General features: G+C 47.5%; 1 protein-coding gene across 1 annotated transcript in view; it reads left to right on the forward strand.

The window, feature by feature from the left end:
- The window catches only part of LOC149435478 (paired box protein Pax-7), an 81,150-nt gene extending 63,823 nt beyond the window's left edge, over positions 1–17,327 (forward strand). The window contains exons 4-5 of the mRNA XM_089662622.1: positions 7,607–7,853; positions 15,857–17,327. Coding sequence (XP_089518748.1) covers positions 7,607–7,853; positions 15,857–15,972 — 363 coding nt within the window. The 3' untranslated portion in view covers positions 15,973–17,327. The remainder of the gene's footprint in view (positions 1–7,606; positions 7,854–15,856) is intronic.
- Positions 17,328–17,656: the final 329 nt, after the last annotated feature.

A 17,656-nucleotide genomic window follows, 5' to 3' on the forward strand; every position in this document is an offset into this window, starting at 1 on the left:
CATCCTTTCCTGAAATTAAAAAAGAAAAAATTGGAGCTAAAATTTGCAAACACAAAGAATAACAGTGTAGAAGAAAGTGTTATTTCCTGTAAAGTTGGCGTCTAATCTCTTAACATGCTTGCATGCGGCGGATCCTATATCCCAGAGATAATATAAGGTTCCTGTCCATATTGTATACGGTAGATGGCCTTTCATCCCTATCTCCTACTTTCATGTAGTTTCCTCCGCAGCTCAATTTCTCTTCCTCCTGCGGCCCAAGAAGTTGGAAGAGCTGATGGTCTCGAGATGGGGGATCCTAATTGCACTTGAACGTCTAAAGCTGACTCGGTTTATCATAAAGGGTGCAGATTTGCCTGGCTGGAGCCTCCGTGGACACAGACCCTCAGGCCCTGCTCAGAAATAGAGGGAATTAATTACATTTTTTTTTAACTCCTCTTCTTTTAAAGTACGGAGAGAGGATGATGAAACCTCCTGAGGGGAAAGAGTGTCGGCGGAGGGAAGAAAGAGTGAATGTGAAGAGAGATACAGAGGAAGGGGGCAGTGAAAGGACATTTCCCGGTGTCAAGGAGAACACGTGTCCTAGACTACGAGCCGACTGACCTCGGGTCAAGGTTGAGTAGAGGCCCCTCGTGTTATGCAGAGCTAGGCTAGGCAAGGGTTACACCGATACACGAGGGGGGTTATCTGTGCTTCTGTGAGATGTGGTATTCCATTCCGCCCAAATACATTATTCCATAAATCTAGAACATACGGGGAATAAAACAGATACATTCTCGTTGTTATGCCCCATTTTCAGTAACGCTTTCAAGTTTATACCACAAAGCAAAAAGTAGCAGAGATGTAGAAAGTACAATAACCCAGAATGTTAGAGCAGCCATAGTGTTTAATTAGAGCAGCTCAAATAGACCAAGGGCAGTGGCGCAGGTTTGGAGGTGCCTACAGAATCCAATGATTGCTCTTCCAATGAAACAGCTTAGGTCAGATCCCTCAACAATCTTTGGTCTACGAGCCCTTTCTGACCCTGGTTGACTCTTTTTTGTGGAAAACTGATTGGTTAGGTTGGACTATGTTGAATGTTTCCATTACCCCCCCACCCCTTTCCCCAACAATAAATCATGCGCAAGAGCATACCACCTCCTAGTCCAAAACTGCAAGTTCGCCCGTATGTTTGCAGAATGGTCTTTAAAGACCGTTCCTTGGCCAGACTGAGCGTACTTGTACTGCCACCATCTAATGCAGCCTTACTCTACCGTTTTTACCCCTTAAAATAATTTTCAGGTCTCAGGAATCCCCTGATTTGGGGTTCAGTGGGAGGAAGGTCCCTTAAAATGTTGGTCAAGGGGAAGAATGCCCTTCCTTAGAGTAGTGGTCAGAACGTTACCCTTTAGACAGTTAAAAAGACATCTGGGGGTTTATTTACTAAAGCTGGAGAGTCCAAAATCAGACTCCCTTCTGCATAGAAACCAATCAGCTTCTAACCTCAGCTTGTTCAATGAAGCTTTGGCAATGAAACCTGGAAGCTGATTGGTTTCTATGCAGAAGGGAGTCTAATTTTGGACTCTCCAGCTTTAGTAAATAAACCCCCTGGTGTCATGCTCCTAGCTTTACCAAGTGGTGATGGACCTGGAACTATGCAGGCACCATCAGGTGGGGGGCTAATTATCCACAGCTCAAGGAACCCATGGCAACTTCTGGAGGAATCTCCAGGAACCCTGGTTGAGATTGGCTTATCTAAGGAGCCTAGGTAGGTAGCTTAGCTATCTTTCAACTGTGGGACCCTCAGATTTGGGTGGCTGGGTGGACATGAAGGTACAAGAAGATTATTGGCTTTTCAGCAGGCTGGTAATAAATGATACGATCTAATGCAGCCTTTCTCTACCTTTTTACACCTTAAAATAATTTTCAGGTCTCAGGAATCCCCTGATTTGGGGTTCAGTGGGAGGAAGGTCCCTTAAAATGTTGGTCAAGGGGAAGAATGCCCTTCCTTAGAGTAGTGGTCAGAATGTTACCCTTTAGACAGTTAAAAAGACATCTGGTGTCATGCTCCTAGCTTTACCAAGTGGTGATGGACCTGGAACTATGCAGGCACCATCAGGTGGGGGGCTAATTATCCACAGCTCAAGGAACCCATGGCAACTTCTTGAGGAATCTCTAGGAACCCTGACTGAGATTGGCTTATCTAAGGAGCCTAGGTAGGTAGCTCAGCTATCTTTCAACTGTGAGACCCTCAGATTTGGGTGGCTGGGTGGACATGAAGGTACAAGAAGATTATTGGCTTTTCAGCAGGCTGGTAATAAATGATACGATCTAATGCAGCCTTTCTCTACCTTTTTACACCTTAAAATAATTTTCAGGTCTCAGGAATCCCCTGAGTTGGGGTTCAATGGGAAGAAGGTCCCTTAAAATGTTGCTCAAGGGCAAGAATGCCCTCCCTTAGAGTAGTGGTCAGAATGTTACCCTTTAGACAATTAAAATGACATCTGGTGTCATGCTCCTAGCTTTACCAAGTGGTGGTGGACCTGGAACTATGCAGGCATCATCAGGTAGGGGGCTAATTATCCACAGCTCAAGGAACCCATGGCAACTTCTGGAGGAATCTCCAGGAACCCTGGTTGAGATTGGCTTATCTAAGGAGCCTAGGTAGGTAGCTTGGCTATCTTTCAACTGTGGGACCCTTAGATTTGGGTGGCTGGGTGGACATGAAGGTGCAAGAAGATTATTGGCTTTGCAGCAGGCTGGTAATAAATGATATGTCTCTTATCACTGCCGACATTGCAGGAGCTCAATAGTCTACTACAGTCCTTGCTACTGTGTTTACCCCTTACAATAATTTTCAGGTCTCAGAAATCCCCTGAGTTGGGGTTCAATGGGAAGAAGGTCCCTTAAAATGTTGCTCAAGGGCAAGAATGCCCTCCCTTAGAGTAGTGGTCAGAATGTTACCTTTTAGACAATTAAAATGACATCTGGTGTCATGCTCCTAGCTTTACCAAGTGGTGGTGGACCTGGAACTATGAAGGCATCATCAGGTAGGGGGCTAATTATCCACAGCTCAAGGAACCCATGGCAACTTCTGGAGGAATCTCCAGGAACCCTGGTTGAGATTGGCTTATCTAAGGAGCCTAGGTAGGTAGCTTGGCTATCTTTCAACTGTGGGACCCTTAGATTTGGGTGGCTGGGTGGACATGAAGGTGCAAGAAGATTATTGGCTTTGCAGCAGGCTGGTAATAAATGATATGTCTCTTATCACTGCCGACATTGCAGGAGCTCAATAGTCTACTACAGTCCTTGCAACTGCAGTGAAGGAAATGTTCCTTCTCTCTATGGAAAACAGAGCTGACCCCAATCGTACAGACATTTTCCAGCATGATGAAAATTTTTCTGTGCAAGGACAATCGCTTTTATAGCTTGATCTTTACAGCTGATCTTGAAAGTGGTTGCAGCTCTTGGTGGCAGATATAGCCATACTTATGCAGGCCGTACATGGGTCCAATTACGAACAACTTTTCTTTAGAAAATTGCAAATTTCATGCGTTTTGTAATCCGATGGCGCCACCATTGATTTAGAAATTCTACCAACCAAGCCTTCAATTCCCCCTCATGTTGCTACAGAAAAGAATTTTCGTGGCCAAGAATTTTCTTTTCTTTCCAGGTCATATCTCCCGCTTGTTTCTTTTAGTTTATATTTCTTGACTGATTCTCCCATCATTGATTCGAAATTCGTTTTTCAAAAAATTTACAGCATGCCAGATCACTCAAATTCAATGGTCACGTGAAAACCGGCCGTTTCTGTGACCCACTAACGATGCAAAATTCGAACGAAAATTCGTAGAAAAGATTTTCTAAAGAAAATTCTTTCGGAATTCGACCCGCGTATGGCCGGCTATAGTCATGTGATGGTCCTGAAAAAATACAATGAAGTTGCTGAAACAATTGTTTTTATGGGCTTGTTGTGATGTGACCAGGTATTGCAGCAAGTCACTGTCTTGGGACCAGTCTCCATGTATGGCCCCAGGGGTAGTTGTCCCTTGGCAGGCCTTCTGTTGGCTGATTGGTGGAGAACAGACATTGCACTTGGCACACTGTGGCTTATTAATTGAACCTTTTTGAGGTTTTTTTTTTGTTTTTTTGCCATAACAAAGCAAGAACTCTCCTCACCCAAAAGGTGAAAAAAAACAAAAGCAGCTCGACTGCCAACCCTGAATGGATTTGCCATGCCCATTACCAGTAATGTGTAGATGCAGATCACCGAGCCGGCGCCATCCTCCGCCATCATCGTTTTTTTGGGTTTGAATTAGAGAAGTAAAAATTTGCAAAAAAAGCCATCAGCTTAATGTTGACTGTGAAGCCGCCAGGCAGCGGAGAGGTTAATGCGAATCGGCTGTGACTGATTTGGGGCAGCGGTGCAGAGAGAGTAGGAAGGGGTGACAGAAAGAGAAGGGGGAAGGGAGGGAAATCTGCCACTCAGCCGGACTGACAGGCCCCTGATATCCCTGCAGATAAAGTCTTACAGATGTCGCTCGGCAATTGATTTTTGGTTAGTGATGGTAATATACTAAGAAGTAATACATTATAGAGGCGAGGTATGGGGGGGGGGGCGAGGGATTATAGTGGCCCTTCCTCTGGACCCTGGCTTCAAACACTTTCTAGAAATCATATTAACCTGTTTGCAGAGGAACAGCCGCCTCCTCCTTGGCCCCGGCTTCTGCGGAACCGGTCAGCAAAGTGAAGGGGGTAGGTGAGCGAGGTCAGGAGGATGGATAGCCAGTACGAAGGGTCATGGCCAGGACAATGCATAGGTCCAGGGGCGGACTGAGAACTCATGGGGCCCCCGGGCAATAGGGAATCATGGGGCCCCTGTGTCCTTGCCCAAACTCAAAAAAAGCCTATGAAAACGGTACCAGGGGCCCCTACTGACCCCGGGCCCTCGGGCAGTGCCTGAGTTTCCAAATGGTCAGTCCACCCCTGCATAGGTCTATGTATAGATCTCTAATGCTGGAGACACCACCTTGGACAACCCAACTGTACGTAGCAAAATCTCCGTCACTCGGCAGGAAATATGTTTTTACTCAAAGTTTTAACCTTTTTTATAGGAAATATTGAATACATTGCAAAGAAAATTAAAATGAATTAAAATCCAGGGTGTCTTTGGACCAGTAGGTCGTAATATTTGAGTCAAGACATATCCAAGGTCTTATGGGTTGAGGTGTTGTCACATTGTAGGAAGACTTGGAGAAAGAATGGGCTATGGAGCACATCAAAATACAAAGGTACAAGGGCCTGGACTAGGTTCACACCAATGAGGTGCAATCTAGAGCGCCCGTGGTTCCACGTGTTTTTCACGTGTTGCCACATGTCGCATGTAGAGCGCTCCATTCATTTCAATGGGCTTCCCTACCTGAGAAAAATGTGGGGAAAGAATTTCCCGGACCTTGCATAAAATTGCTCTTCACCAGACCACATGATACATGGGGATGCCAGTAAGGCTTGGTTCATATCTATGCATGTCGTGAACGCAAGAAAAATGAAGAACTTTCCTTACTTGCACAGAAACGTGCTGCTTTTTAGCAGACGCAGAATGGATGCCATTGCTTCGTAAAGAATTCTTAATTGCACTCAATGCATCCCCGTAGAATACTTAATGGCACTCCACATATCCCCATGCAGTACTTAATGGCACCCCTTTCATCCCCATACAATACCTAATGGCACCCCTTGGATCCCCATGCATTTCTTAATGGCACCCCTTGCATCGCCTTACAATACTTACAGGTAATGGCACCCCTTGCATCCCCATGCAATACCTAATGGCACCCCTTGCATCCCCATGCAATACCTAATGGCACCCCTTGCATCCCCATGCAATACCTAATGGCACCCCTTGCATCCCCATGCAATACCTAATGGCACCCCTTGCATCCTCATGTAATACTTAATGGCACCCCTTGCATCCCCATACAATACCTACTGGCACCCCTTGCATCCCCATGCAATACCTAATGGCACCCCTTGCATCCTCATGTAATACTTAATGGCACCCCTTGCATCCCCATACAATAGCTAATGGCACCACTTGCATCCCCATGCATTTCTTAATGACACCCCTTGCATCCCCATGCAATTCTTAATGGTACCCCTTGCTACCCCATACAATACCTAATAGAACCTCTTGTATCCCCGTAGAATACTTAATGGCACCCCATGCATCCCCATACAATACTTAATGGCACCCCATGCATCCCTATGAAAGTCTTAATGGCACCCCATGCATCCCCATACAATACTTAATGACACCCCTTGCATCCCCATGCAATTCTTAATGGTACCCCTTGCTACCCCATACAATACCTAATAGAACCTCTTGTATCCCCGTAGAATACTTAATGGCACCCCTTGCATCCCTATGAAATTCTTAATGGCACCCCATGCTTTCCCTTACAGTACTTAATGGCACCCCATGCATCCCTATGAAACTCTTAATGGCACCTCTTGCATCCCCATACAGTACTTAATGGAACCCCTTGCATCCCCATACAATACCAAATGACACACCTTGCATTCCCATGTAATACTTAATGACACCCCATGCATCCCCATACAATACTTAATGGCACCCCATGCATCCCTATGAAAGTCTTAATGGCACCCCATGCATTCCTATGAAAGTCTTAATGGCACCCCATGCATCCCTATGAAAGTCTTAATGGCACCCCATGCATTCCTATGAAAGTCTTAATGGCACCCCATGCATTCCTATGAAAGTCTTAATGGCACCCCATGCATCCCTATGAAAGTCTTAATGGCACCCCATGCATTCCTATGAAAGTCTTAATGGCACCCCATGCATTCCTATGAAAGTCTTAATGGCACCCCATGCATCCCTATGAAAGTCTTAATGGCACCCCATGCATTCCTATGAAAGTCTTAATGGCACCCCATGCATCCCTATGAAAGTCTTAATGGCACCCCTTGCATTCCTATGAAAGTCTTAATGGCACCCCATGCATCCCTATGAAAGTCTTAATGGCACCCCATGCATTCCTATGAAAGTCTTAATGGCACCCAATGCATTCCTATGAAAGTCTTAATGGCACCCCATGCATTCCTATGAAAGTTCTAATGGCACCCCATGCATCAAGAAGCACTTTTGCCGAACCACACAGGGCTGCAGCAACCATGCAGTTTAGTGCAGCACAATTGTACTCGAGGGTCGGGGACTCCTTTCCCCGTGTTTCTTGTGGGTAGAGTAGCCCATTGAAACTAATGGACTTCCCTACAAATGACGGGTGGGAACGCACAAAAAATGCTGTCTATGTACCATCTAGTATACCGTCTGTGTACAGAGCGCCTTCAGGCGGCCATATTGTATTTTACAGAAAATGACCGCGGCTGCAGATTGAATAGGAAAGGTCATTTCTAATACCATTGAAGTATAATATGACTTGTGTAGCGATTGTACACGATGTATTGTATTTTAATTGCTAATTTTTCTCCCCAAAAAAGTGGAGTTCTCCTTTAAAGGAAATGTGTTACTTGGTATAATTCCATAGCCTGGCGTTACTGCGAACATAAAGCTGCCATTTCAACCAGTTCACTCTTCTCATTGCAGGTTATGAGCATTCTAAGCAGTCCCAGCGGTGTGCCCCCCCAGAGCCAGTCGGAGTTTTCCATCTCCCCGCTACATAGCGGGTTGGAGACCACCAATTCCCTGTCTGCGAGCTGCAGCCAGCGCAGTGATTCCATCAAGTCTGTGGACAGCCTCCCCACATCTCAGTCCTACTGCGCCCCGACTTACAGCACGACGGGATACAGCATGGACCCCGTGGCAAGCTACCAGTATGGACAATATGGACAATGTAAGTACTGATCCACAGTGGTGGTCAGTGGGAAGAATGTCCCTTACATTGGGGGTCAGTGGGAAGAATGCCCCTTACATTGGGGGTCAGTGGGAAGAATGTCCCTTACATTGGGGGTCAGTGGGAAGAATGTCCCTTACATTGGGGCTCAGTAGGAAGAATGCCCCTTACATTGGGGGTCAGTGGGAAGAATGTCCCTTACATTGGGGGTCAGTGGGAAGAATGTCCCTTACATTGGGGGGGTCGGTGGGAAGAATGTCCCTTACATTGGGGGTCAGTGGGAAGAATGCCCCTTACATTGGGGGTCAGTGGGAATGTCCCTTACATTGGGGGGTCAGTGGGAAGAATGTCCCTTACATTGGGGGTCAGTGGGAAGAATGTCCCTCACATTGGTGGTCAGTGGGAAGAATGTCCCTCACATTGGTGGTCAGTGGGAAGAATGTCCCTTACATTGGTGGTCAGTGGGAAGAATGTCCCTTACATTGGGGGTCAGTGGGAAGAATGTCCCTTACATTGGGGGGGTCGGAGGGAAGAATGTCCCTTACATTGATGGTCAGTGGGAAGAATGTCCCTTATATTGGGGGTCAGTGGGAAGAATGTCCCTTACATTGGGGGGGTCGGTGGGAAGAATGTCCCTTACATTGGGGGTCAGTGGGAAGAATGTCCCTTACATTGGTGGTCAGTGGGAAGAATGTCCCTTACATTGGGGGTCAGTGGGAAGAATGTCCCTTACATTGGGGGTCAGTGGGAAGAATGTCCCTTACATTGGGGGGGTCGGAGGGAAGAATGTCCCTTACATTGATGGTCAGTGGGAAGAATGTCCCTTATATTGGGGGTCAGTGGGAAGAATGTCCCTTACATTGGGGGGGTCGGTGGGAAGAATGTCCCTTACATTGGGGGTCAGTGGGAAGAATGTCCCTTACATTGGGGGTCAGTGGGAAGAATGTCCCTTACATTGGTGGTCAGTGGGAAGAATGTCCCTTACATTGGGGGTCAGTGGGAAGAATGTCCCTTACATTGGGGGTCAGTGGGAAGAATGCCCCTTACATTGGTGGTCAGTGGGAAGAATGTTCCTTACATTGGGGGTCAGTGGGAAGAATGTCCCTCACATTGGGGGTCAGTGGGAAGAATGTCCCTTACATTGGTGGTCAGTGGGAAGAATGTCCCTTACATTGGGGGGGTCAGTGGGAAGAATGTCCCTTACATTGGGGGTCAGTGGGAAGAATGTCCCTTACATTGAGGGTCAGTGGGAAGAATGTCCCTTACATGGGGGGGGGGGTCAGTGGGAAGAATGTCCCTTACATTGTGGTCAGTGGGAAGAATGTCCCTTACATTGGGGGTCAGTGGGAAGAATGTCCCTTACATTGGGGGTCAGTGGGAAGAATGTCCCTTACATTGGTGGTCAGTGGGAAGAATGTCCCTTACATTGGGGGGGATCAGTGGGAAGAATGTCCCTTACATTGGGGGGATCAGTGGGAAGAATGTCCCTTACATTGGTGGTCAGTGGGAAGAATGTCCCTTACATTGGGGGTCAGTGGGAAGAATGTCCCTTACATTGGGGGTCAGTGGGAAGAATGTCCCTTACATTGGGGGTCAGTGGGAAGAATGTCCCTTACATTGGGGGTCAGTGGGAAGAATGTCCCTTACATTGGGGGTCAGTGGGAAGAATGTCCCTTACATTGGTGGTCAGTGGGAAGAATGTCCCTTACATTGGGGGTCAGTGGGAAGAATGTCCCTTACATTGGGGGTCAGTGGGAAGAATGTCCCTTACATTGGGGGTCAGTGGGAAGAATGTCCCTTACATTGGGGGTCAGTGGGAAGAATGTCCCTTACATTGGTGGTCAGTGGGAAGAATGTCCCTTACATTGGGGGTCAGTGGGAAGAATGTCCCTTACATTGATGGTCAGTGGGAAGAATGCCCCTTACATTGGTGGTCGGTGGGAAGAATGTCCCTTACATTGATGGTCAGTGGGAAGAATGTCCCTTATATTGGGGGTCAGTGGGAAGAATGTCCCTTACATTGGGGGTCAGTGGGAAGAATGCCCCTTACATTGGGGGTCAGTGGGAATGTCCCTTACATTGGGGGGTCAGTGGGAAGAATGTTCCTTACATTGGGGGTCAGTGGGAAGAATGTCCCTCATATTGGGGGTCAGTGGGAAGAATGTCCCTTACATTGGTGGTCAGTGGGAAGAATGTCCCTTACATTGGGGGGGTCAGTGGGAAGAATGTCCCTTACATTGGGGGTCAGTGGGAAGAATGTCCCTTACATTGAGGGTCAGTGGGAAGAATGTCCCTTACATGGGGGGGGGGGGTCAGTGGGAAGAATGTCTCTTACATTGTGGTCAGTGGGAAGAATGTCCCTTACATTGGGGGTCAGTGGGAAGAATGTCCCTTACATTGGGGGTCAGTGGGAAGAATGTCCCTTACATTGGGGGGGATCAGTGGGAAGAATGTCCCTTACATTGGGGGGGATCAGTGGGAAGAATGTCCCTTACATTGGTGGTCAGTGGGAAGAATGTCCCTTACATTGGTGGTCAGTGGGAAGAATGTCCCTTACATTGGTGGTCAGTGGGAAGAATGTCCCTTACATTGGGGGTCAGTGGGAAGAATGTCCCTTACATTGGGGGTCAGTGAGAAGAATGTCCCTTACATTGGGGGTCAGTGGGAAGAATGTCCCTTACATTGGGGGTCAGTGGGAAGAATGTCCCTTACATTGGGGGTCAGTGGGAAGAATGTCCCTTACATTGGGGGGGTCAGTGGGAAGAATGTCTCTTACATTGGGGGTCAGTGGGAAGAATGTCCCTTACATTGGTGGTCAGTGGGAAGAATGTCTCTTACATTGGGGGTCAGTGGGAAGAATGTCCCTTACATTGGGGGTCAGTGGGAAGAATGTCCCTTACATTGGTGGTCAGTGGGAAGAATGTCTCTTACATTGGGGGTCAGTGGGAAGAATGTCCCTTACATTGGGGGTCAGTGGGAAGAATGTCCCTTACATTGGTGGTCAGTGGGAAGAATGTCTCTTACATTGGGGGTCAGTGGGAAGAATGTCCCTTACATTGGGGGTCAGTGGGAAGAATGTCCCTTACATTGGAGGTCAGTGGGAAGAATGTCCCTTACATCGGGGGTCAGTGGGAAGAATGTCCCTTACATTGGGGGTCAGTGGGAAGAATGTCCCTTACATTGGAGGTCAGTGGGAAGAATGTCCCTTACATCGGGGGTCAGTGGGAAGAATGTCCCTTACATTGGGGGTCAGTGGGAAGAATGTCCCTTACATTGGGGGTCAGTGGGAAGAATGTCCCTTACATTGGTGATCAGTGAGAAGAATGTCCCTTACATTGGGGGTCAGTGGGAAGAATGTCCCTTACATTGGGGGTCAGTGGGAAGAATGTCCCTTACATTGGTGGTCAGTGGGAAGAATGTCCCTTACATTGGGGGTCAGTGGGAAGAATGTTCCTTACATTGGGGGTCAGTGGGAAGAATGTCCCTTACATTGGGGGTCAGTGGGAAGAATGTTCCTTACAGATAGCTAAAAAAGATAACTGGTGCCATGCATCTGGCTCTGGATTGAATCTGGAACTATGCAGACACCATTAGATGGGATGTCAGTCGGTCACAGCTCAAGGAACCCCCAGAAACCCCTTGAGGAACCCCATGGTTGAGAATGGTTGCTGTAGCCTACACACTGTGGGTGGGTTCTCGGCTGGGTGTCTATTACCCAGGTGTGTTCTCTGTGCTGTGATTTGCCATAAATCCCTTCTCCTCTCCAAATAGCCTGCAGTCACTCTAACACAGTGTCACCGCCTCACCTCCATCACACCCAGTCATCTCTTCAGCCTAAATGAGAAGCATGTGTTTCATGCCTGGAGAGGGGTCCAATGACTCTGCTCCTCGTCTGGCCATAACCTTTCCTCCACCTCCAGCATGTTAGGGGCACACCTGCAATTAATAGTCACAATCCACTCCGAAGTCCGCCTTGGGCAGTCTCCATCCACTCTGTGAGCTCGGAGAAATGCAGACAGAAGTGCTGAGATGTACATGGAGGATGCACAGAGACCAGCCATCTGCAGCTAGGAAGAGCCTCTATCCCAAGGCATTGCAGTCCGCCATCACTATACAATGTCCGCCATTTGTAAGGTCCAACCGCAGAGCATTGTAAGCCGGACATTCTGATATTACATTTATTTATATACTTACCGATTATCATCCCACTCCGCTCTGGTCCGGTGATCCCCTGGGTCAGCCTGCAGCAGCTGCAGGGGAAAGGAGAGAGTTCTGCAATTGCTGAAATGATTGCCTCACTTTACACAGCACAGATCAGTATGGTGCCGCTATATAAATCCGTGGTGCCCAACGTGTGGCACCGTATAGAAAAAGAATCATATAGAACGGGGTGGAACGTGCACTGCCACGGATCACCAATGCAGGGGTGGGGTGCAATCTCAATGCAAGTAATCTCCAATGGGTGGGGTCAGATTTACTGTCAGGGACCACCAATGCGGGAGGGTGGTGTTAATTTTCACCTCTGCTGAACACCAGGGGGGGCGGGTCTTTCAATTGCACTGCCAGTGACTACCAGTGTGTGTGTGTGGGGGTGGGAGTCGTTCAATTGCACTGCAAGTGACTATCAGTGTGTGTGGGGGGGTAATAGTACTGATACTAGTGAGTGCTAGGGGTTATTATTGCATCCACCAAGGCCAGTACTGGTTATTATCACATCCACTGGATCCAATGCTGGGGGTTATCACATTCACTGCAACCAATGTGGGGGGTTATTGCTGCATCCACTGACACCAACGCTGGGGGTTATTGTTGCATCCACTGACACCAATGCTGGGGCTATTATTGCATCCACTGGAACCAATTCTGGGGGTTATTATTGCATCCACTGGAACCAATGCTGGGGGTTATTATTGCATCCACTGGAACCAATGCTGGGGGTTATTATTGCATCCACTGGAACCAATGCTGGGGGTTATTATTGCATCCACTGGAACCAATGCTAGGGGCTATTATTGCATCCACTGGAACCAACACTGGGGCTTATTATTGCATCTACTAGAAACAATGCTGGGGGGTTATTAATGCAATCTACTGACATTAGTGCTGGGGGCTTTTACTGTATCCATTGACACCAATGCTGGGGGTTCTTATTGTGTGCACTGACACCAGTGCTGGAGTTTATTTTTGCATCCAATGACACAAATCCTGGGGGCTTTTATTGCATCCACTGACACCAATACTGGAGGGTAATATTGCATCCACTGGAGCCAACGCTGGGGGTTATTATTACATCCACTGATACCAACACTGGGGGTTAATATTACATCCACTGATACCAACGCTGGGGGTTATTATTACATCCACTGATACCAACACTGGGAGTTATTATTACATCCACTGACACCAACGCTGGGGGTTATTATTACATCCACTGACACCAACGCTGGGGGTTATTATTACATCCACTGACACCAACGCTGGGGGTTATTATTACATCCACTGACACCAACGCTGGGGGTTATTATTACATCCACTGACACCAACGCTGGGGGTTATTATTACATCCACTGACACCAACACTGGGGGTTATTATTACATCCACTGACACCAACGCTGGGGGTTATTACTGCATCCACTGACACCAGTGCTGGGGGTTATTGTACCCCAACTTCTTCAGTGTGCATTGCAATACACCTCAAAAAAATGCAGCAGGACCAAACCTTTTGGGTGTTGAGGTGCGGAATTGTGCTATTGTGTGTCCCTCTGGAGGTGTCAGGGGTCGCTGTGAAAGCCCCCTATCATTTGTAGATGGACTACCAGTGATATAAATAATAACAGTGTCTGAACACAACCGCAAACCATTTAGTAGCAGCGATTCCCCAGCTGACCAGATCCAGGGACTGCGCCGGGCGCTTGGCAGAGACGCTCCTCTATGTGATGCCCACATTGATGGGACACAGAAGCGTGAAAAGAACCGTAATGGATATGACAACTCCAATAAGAGTCTTGTCTGGACAAGTCCTCCCCCAGGACTGCCGCTGACATGCCGCCGGCGCCTCACATTTCTTTACTTATTGCCAGTAACTTCTATATCCGTATTAATTTCATTTGGGACATTAACAGGGGGGGGGGGGGCTTCTGTGTTCTATGGAGCTGATGTGTGTGCATCTTCTGGTGTCAGTGACAATGCTTAACTATTATACATGTCATGTACAGCCTCCAAATCCAGCCCCCATATACAGCCTCAATATCCAGCCCCCATATACAGCCTCAATATCCAGCCCCCATATACAGCCTCAATATACAGCCCCCATATACAGCCTCCAAATTCAGTCCCCAGTCTCAATGTGCAGCCCCCATATACAGCCTCCAAATCCGGCCCCCAGTCTCAATATACAGCCCCCATATACAGACCAGACTCAATATACAGCCCCTAATTTACAGCCTCCATATACAGCCTCCACATACAGCCCCCATATACATCCTCTGTACACAGCGCCCATATACAGGCTCAAAATGCAGCCTCAATATACAGCCTCAATATACAGCCCCCATATAAAGTCTCAAAATACAGCCCCCATATACACTCTCCATATACAACCTCCATATACAACATCCATATAGAGCCCCCATATAATACCTCAATATACAGACCCTGAATACAGCCTCATATACATACTCAATTCACAACCTCCATATACAGCCCCCATATACAGCCACAACATATAGCCCCCATATACAGCCACAACATATAGCCCCCATATACAGCCACAACATATAGCCCCCATATACAGCCACAACATATAGCCCCCATATACAGCCTCAATATATAGCCCCATATACAGTTTCCATATACAACCCCCATATACAAACTCAATATACAACCTCCATATAGAGCCCTCATATACAACCTCAATATACAGACCCTGAATACAGCCTCATATACAGACTCAATATACAACTTTCATATACAGCCCCCATATACAGCCACAGTATACAGCCTCCATACACAGCCCCATATACAGACACAATATACAACCTCCATATACAGACTCAATATACAACCTCCATATACAGCCCCATATAGAACCTCAATATACAGTCACCATATACAGCCCCATATAGAACCTCAATATACAGTCACCATATACAGCCTCAATATACAGTCACCATATACAGCCCCATATACAGCCCCATATACAGCCTCAATATACAGCCTCAATATACAGCCCCATATACAGCCTCAATATACAGTCACCATATACAGCCCCATATACAGCCTCAATATACAGCCCCAATATACAGCCCCCATTTACAGCCCCCATATACAACCTCCATATAACGCCCCCCCATAATACAAAGCCAGCAGCCCTAGCTTGAGCATTATTATACAGCACATGCCTTTAGTGCAGCCATGGAAGGATGGGTCCAAAAATAAAGTTGCAGAGAAGAAATGGGTAAAGGCTCAGCAATTCTTCTACATACATTCGCTTCATTACTCGCAGCTTTTATCATGTGTTGTTCTGCAATTTTCGTGCATTTTGTCACATGATAATCGCAGCAAAACCACACCACGTGTGAGGTGCCATTAAGAACGAATATCACCCAAACACGCGTCCCGGTTTTAGTGTGAAAATTCTGCCCGGGATTCCAAGTCGCTCAGATGTGAACCGGATCTAAGGGCTCTTGTAGACTTGAAGAGCAATCTGCATTTGGATCCATTTTCAGAGGACATTCGAGTGGCGGTGAGAAGGGCATTCTGTGGTCTCCTCACTGCCAGATGCGGTTGCATAGAGAAGCACAGAGACCCCGTAGTGATGTCACTGGGTCAAAAATAAGGCTTGTAATGAAAAAGGGGGGAAAAAAAAGGAAAAGTTTATCCAAAAATGTTATTTAGTGTTTTTTTATTGTTGGTTTATAATGCTCAGAAATATAAATCATGAATGAAATGTTGGGGAGTTCACTTTTTTGACGCAGATTTCTTTTTGGATTTGTTTTTTCAGCTGCCGTCGATTATTTGGCTAAGAACGTCAGCCTGTCCACACAGCGCCGTATGAAGCTCGGCGAGCACTCGGCCGTCCTGGGCCTGCTACCTGTTGAGACTGGACAAGCGTACTGAAGAGCTCCCCCCCCCCGATGGCGACCCGCGCCGGAGGGCCTCCCGCTAAACATTCGTGCCGCCCATTCACTGCCGTCATCCTCTGGGACTCTTCAATAAAGTCGATCCTCCGCACTCAACCTTGCCACGCTCGCAGCCAGAGACGCGCCGGCACCCGACCCCCGGAGGGCGCCGTGCCATGTTTTCTTTTTTCTTTTTTTAGAAGATTTATCGAACGATATTAAACCTCTTCTCCTAACCAATGAAAACAGCGAGCGATACAAACGCCGGTTCTGGATTGGGCTGTGAAATGGACAAAGCAGCGCCGCATCGAATCTGCCGTCGCGCCAAGCCGAAAGGTGGGACGTTGAATGGCGGATCTAGAAGAAAAGGCTTCGTTTTCTTTTCATTCGAGCTGGTGGGACTGATCACCGGAAAATTCATTCCATACTTTGTTGTGTATGTGCGACGTTCCCATCGTCGGGAATTGCGGGGCAATGACGGACTAAAGAGCGATGACTTGGTGGAGTATTGACGGACGGATCCGCGCCTAACTACCGGGACTTAGAATCATTTTCACGAACTTTATTTTAAGGACGAAAAAAAAATAAAAAATGTATGAATTGGAAGGAATACCAGATGAGACTGAAAGTAATGTAGCCATGATTAGAAAGGTGAAGGACTATAGGGGAGGTGCTCACTTTTCTCCATAAATGGGCTGAGATGCCCCTACTAGCTACTTGAAATACTTAACTTTGTGTACGACTTGCCGTCTGCATGGAATACATTTAAGAATCGTTGTAAAACAAAACGACTTACAGCATCTCTCGAGTTCCACATCACACCTTTGCATTATCTAGCATACACTATACGGACAAACGTTGGTAGACCCATGGCCATCACACCTACTTCATGGTCAGACGTAGGTGGACTCCCCTCCGAATGAGGGTGTTCATGCTACAACGTACAAAGAGATTTTGCACAATAATGCCCTATTAATAGTTTGGGGGAAACCCTTTTCTGGTTCACCATGACTGTACCCCAAAGCCAGCTCCATAGAGCCATGGCGTGACCAGTCTGGGGCGGAGGAACTCGAGTGTCCTGCACAGAACCCTGGCCTCAGCCCTACTTAACACATTTGTGATGAATGAGAACGCTGATTGTGAGCCGGGGCGTATTTACCACAAGGCAAACGAGGCATTTGCCTAGGGGGGCAGCACTGCCCCCTGGAAGAAGGGACGTATGCGGTATGGGGACCAGGTGGGATCTGAGAGGGGCTGCTTGGTAGTGTATGCAGAGCCCGATTGTCGTTCCCGGGGATGTCCACTGATGTGAAGGGGTCTCTCTCTCTTTTTGGGGGGGTTTGGGTGTTAATGGAAGGCTTTCTCGGGTGGGGGGGATGGGCCAGGGGTGTTGTTGGTCGGTGTCATGCTCTCTCCACCGTGGAGGGGGGAGTGTCTGATTTTTGTGTTGCCTAAGGCAGCACAAAAACCTAAATATCCCACTGATTGTGAGACAAGGCTTTTTTTTTTTGGCTCCCAATGCGAGGCCCAACGTGTGGGCCAGGTCTTCTCGCCCAGCACCCGACCTCACAAATGGGCATTCATTTCCCACAAACACCTTTCAAAATCTTGTTGAAAGCCTTCCCAAAAGAGTGGAGGATGTTCTAACCACATGGTTTGACCAGTTGGGTGTGGAGGAACTT

The sequence above is a fragment of the Staurois parvus genome, unplaced genomic scaffold, assembly GCF_062004578.1.
Source record: "Staurois parvus isolate SC_StPar_1 unplaced genomic scaffold, SC_StPar_1.0 ptg001504l, whole genome shotgun sequence".
NCBI classification, from domain to species: domain Eukaryota; kingdom Metazoa; phylum Chordata; class Amphibia; order Anura; family Ranidae; genus Staurois; species Staurois parvus.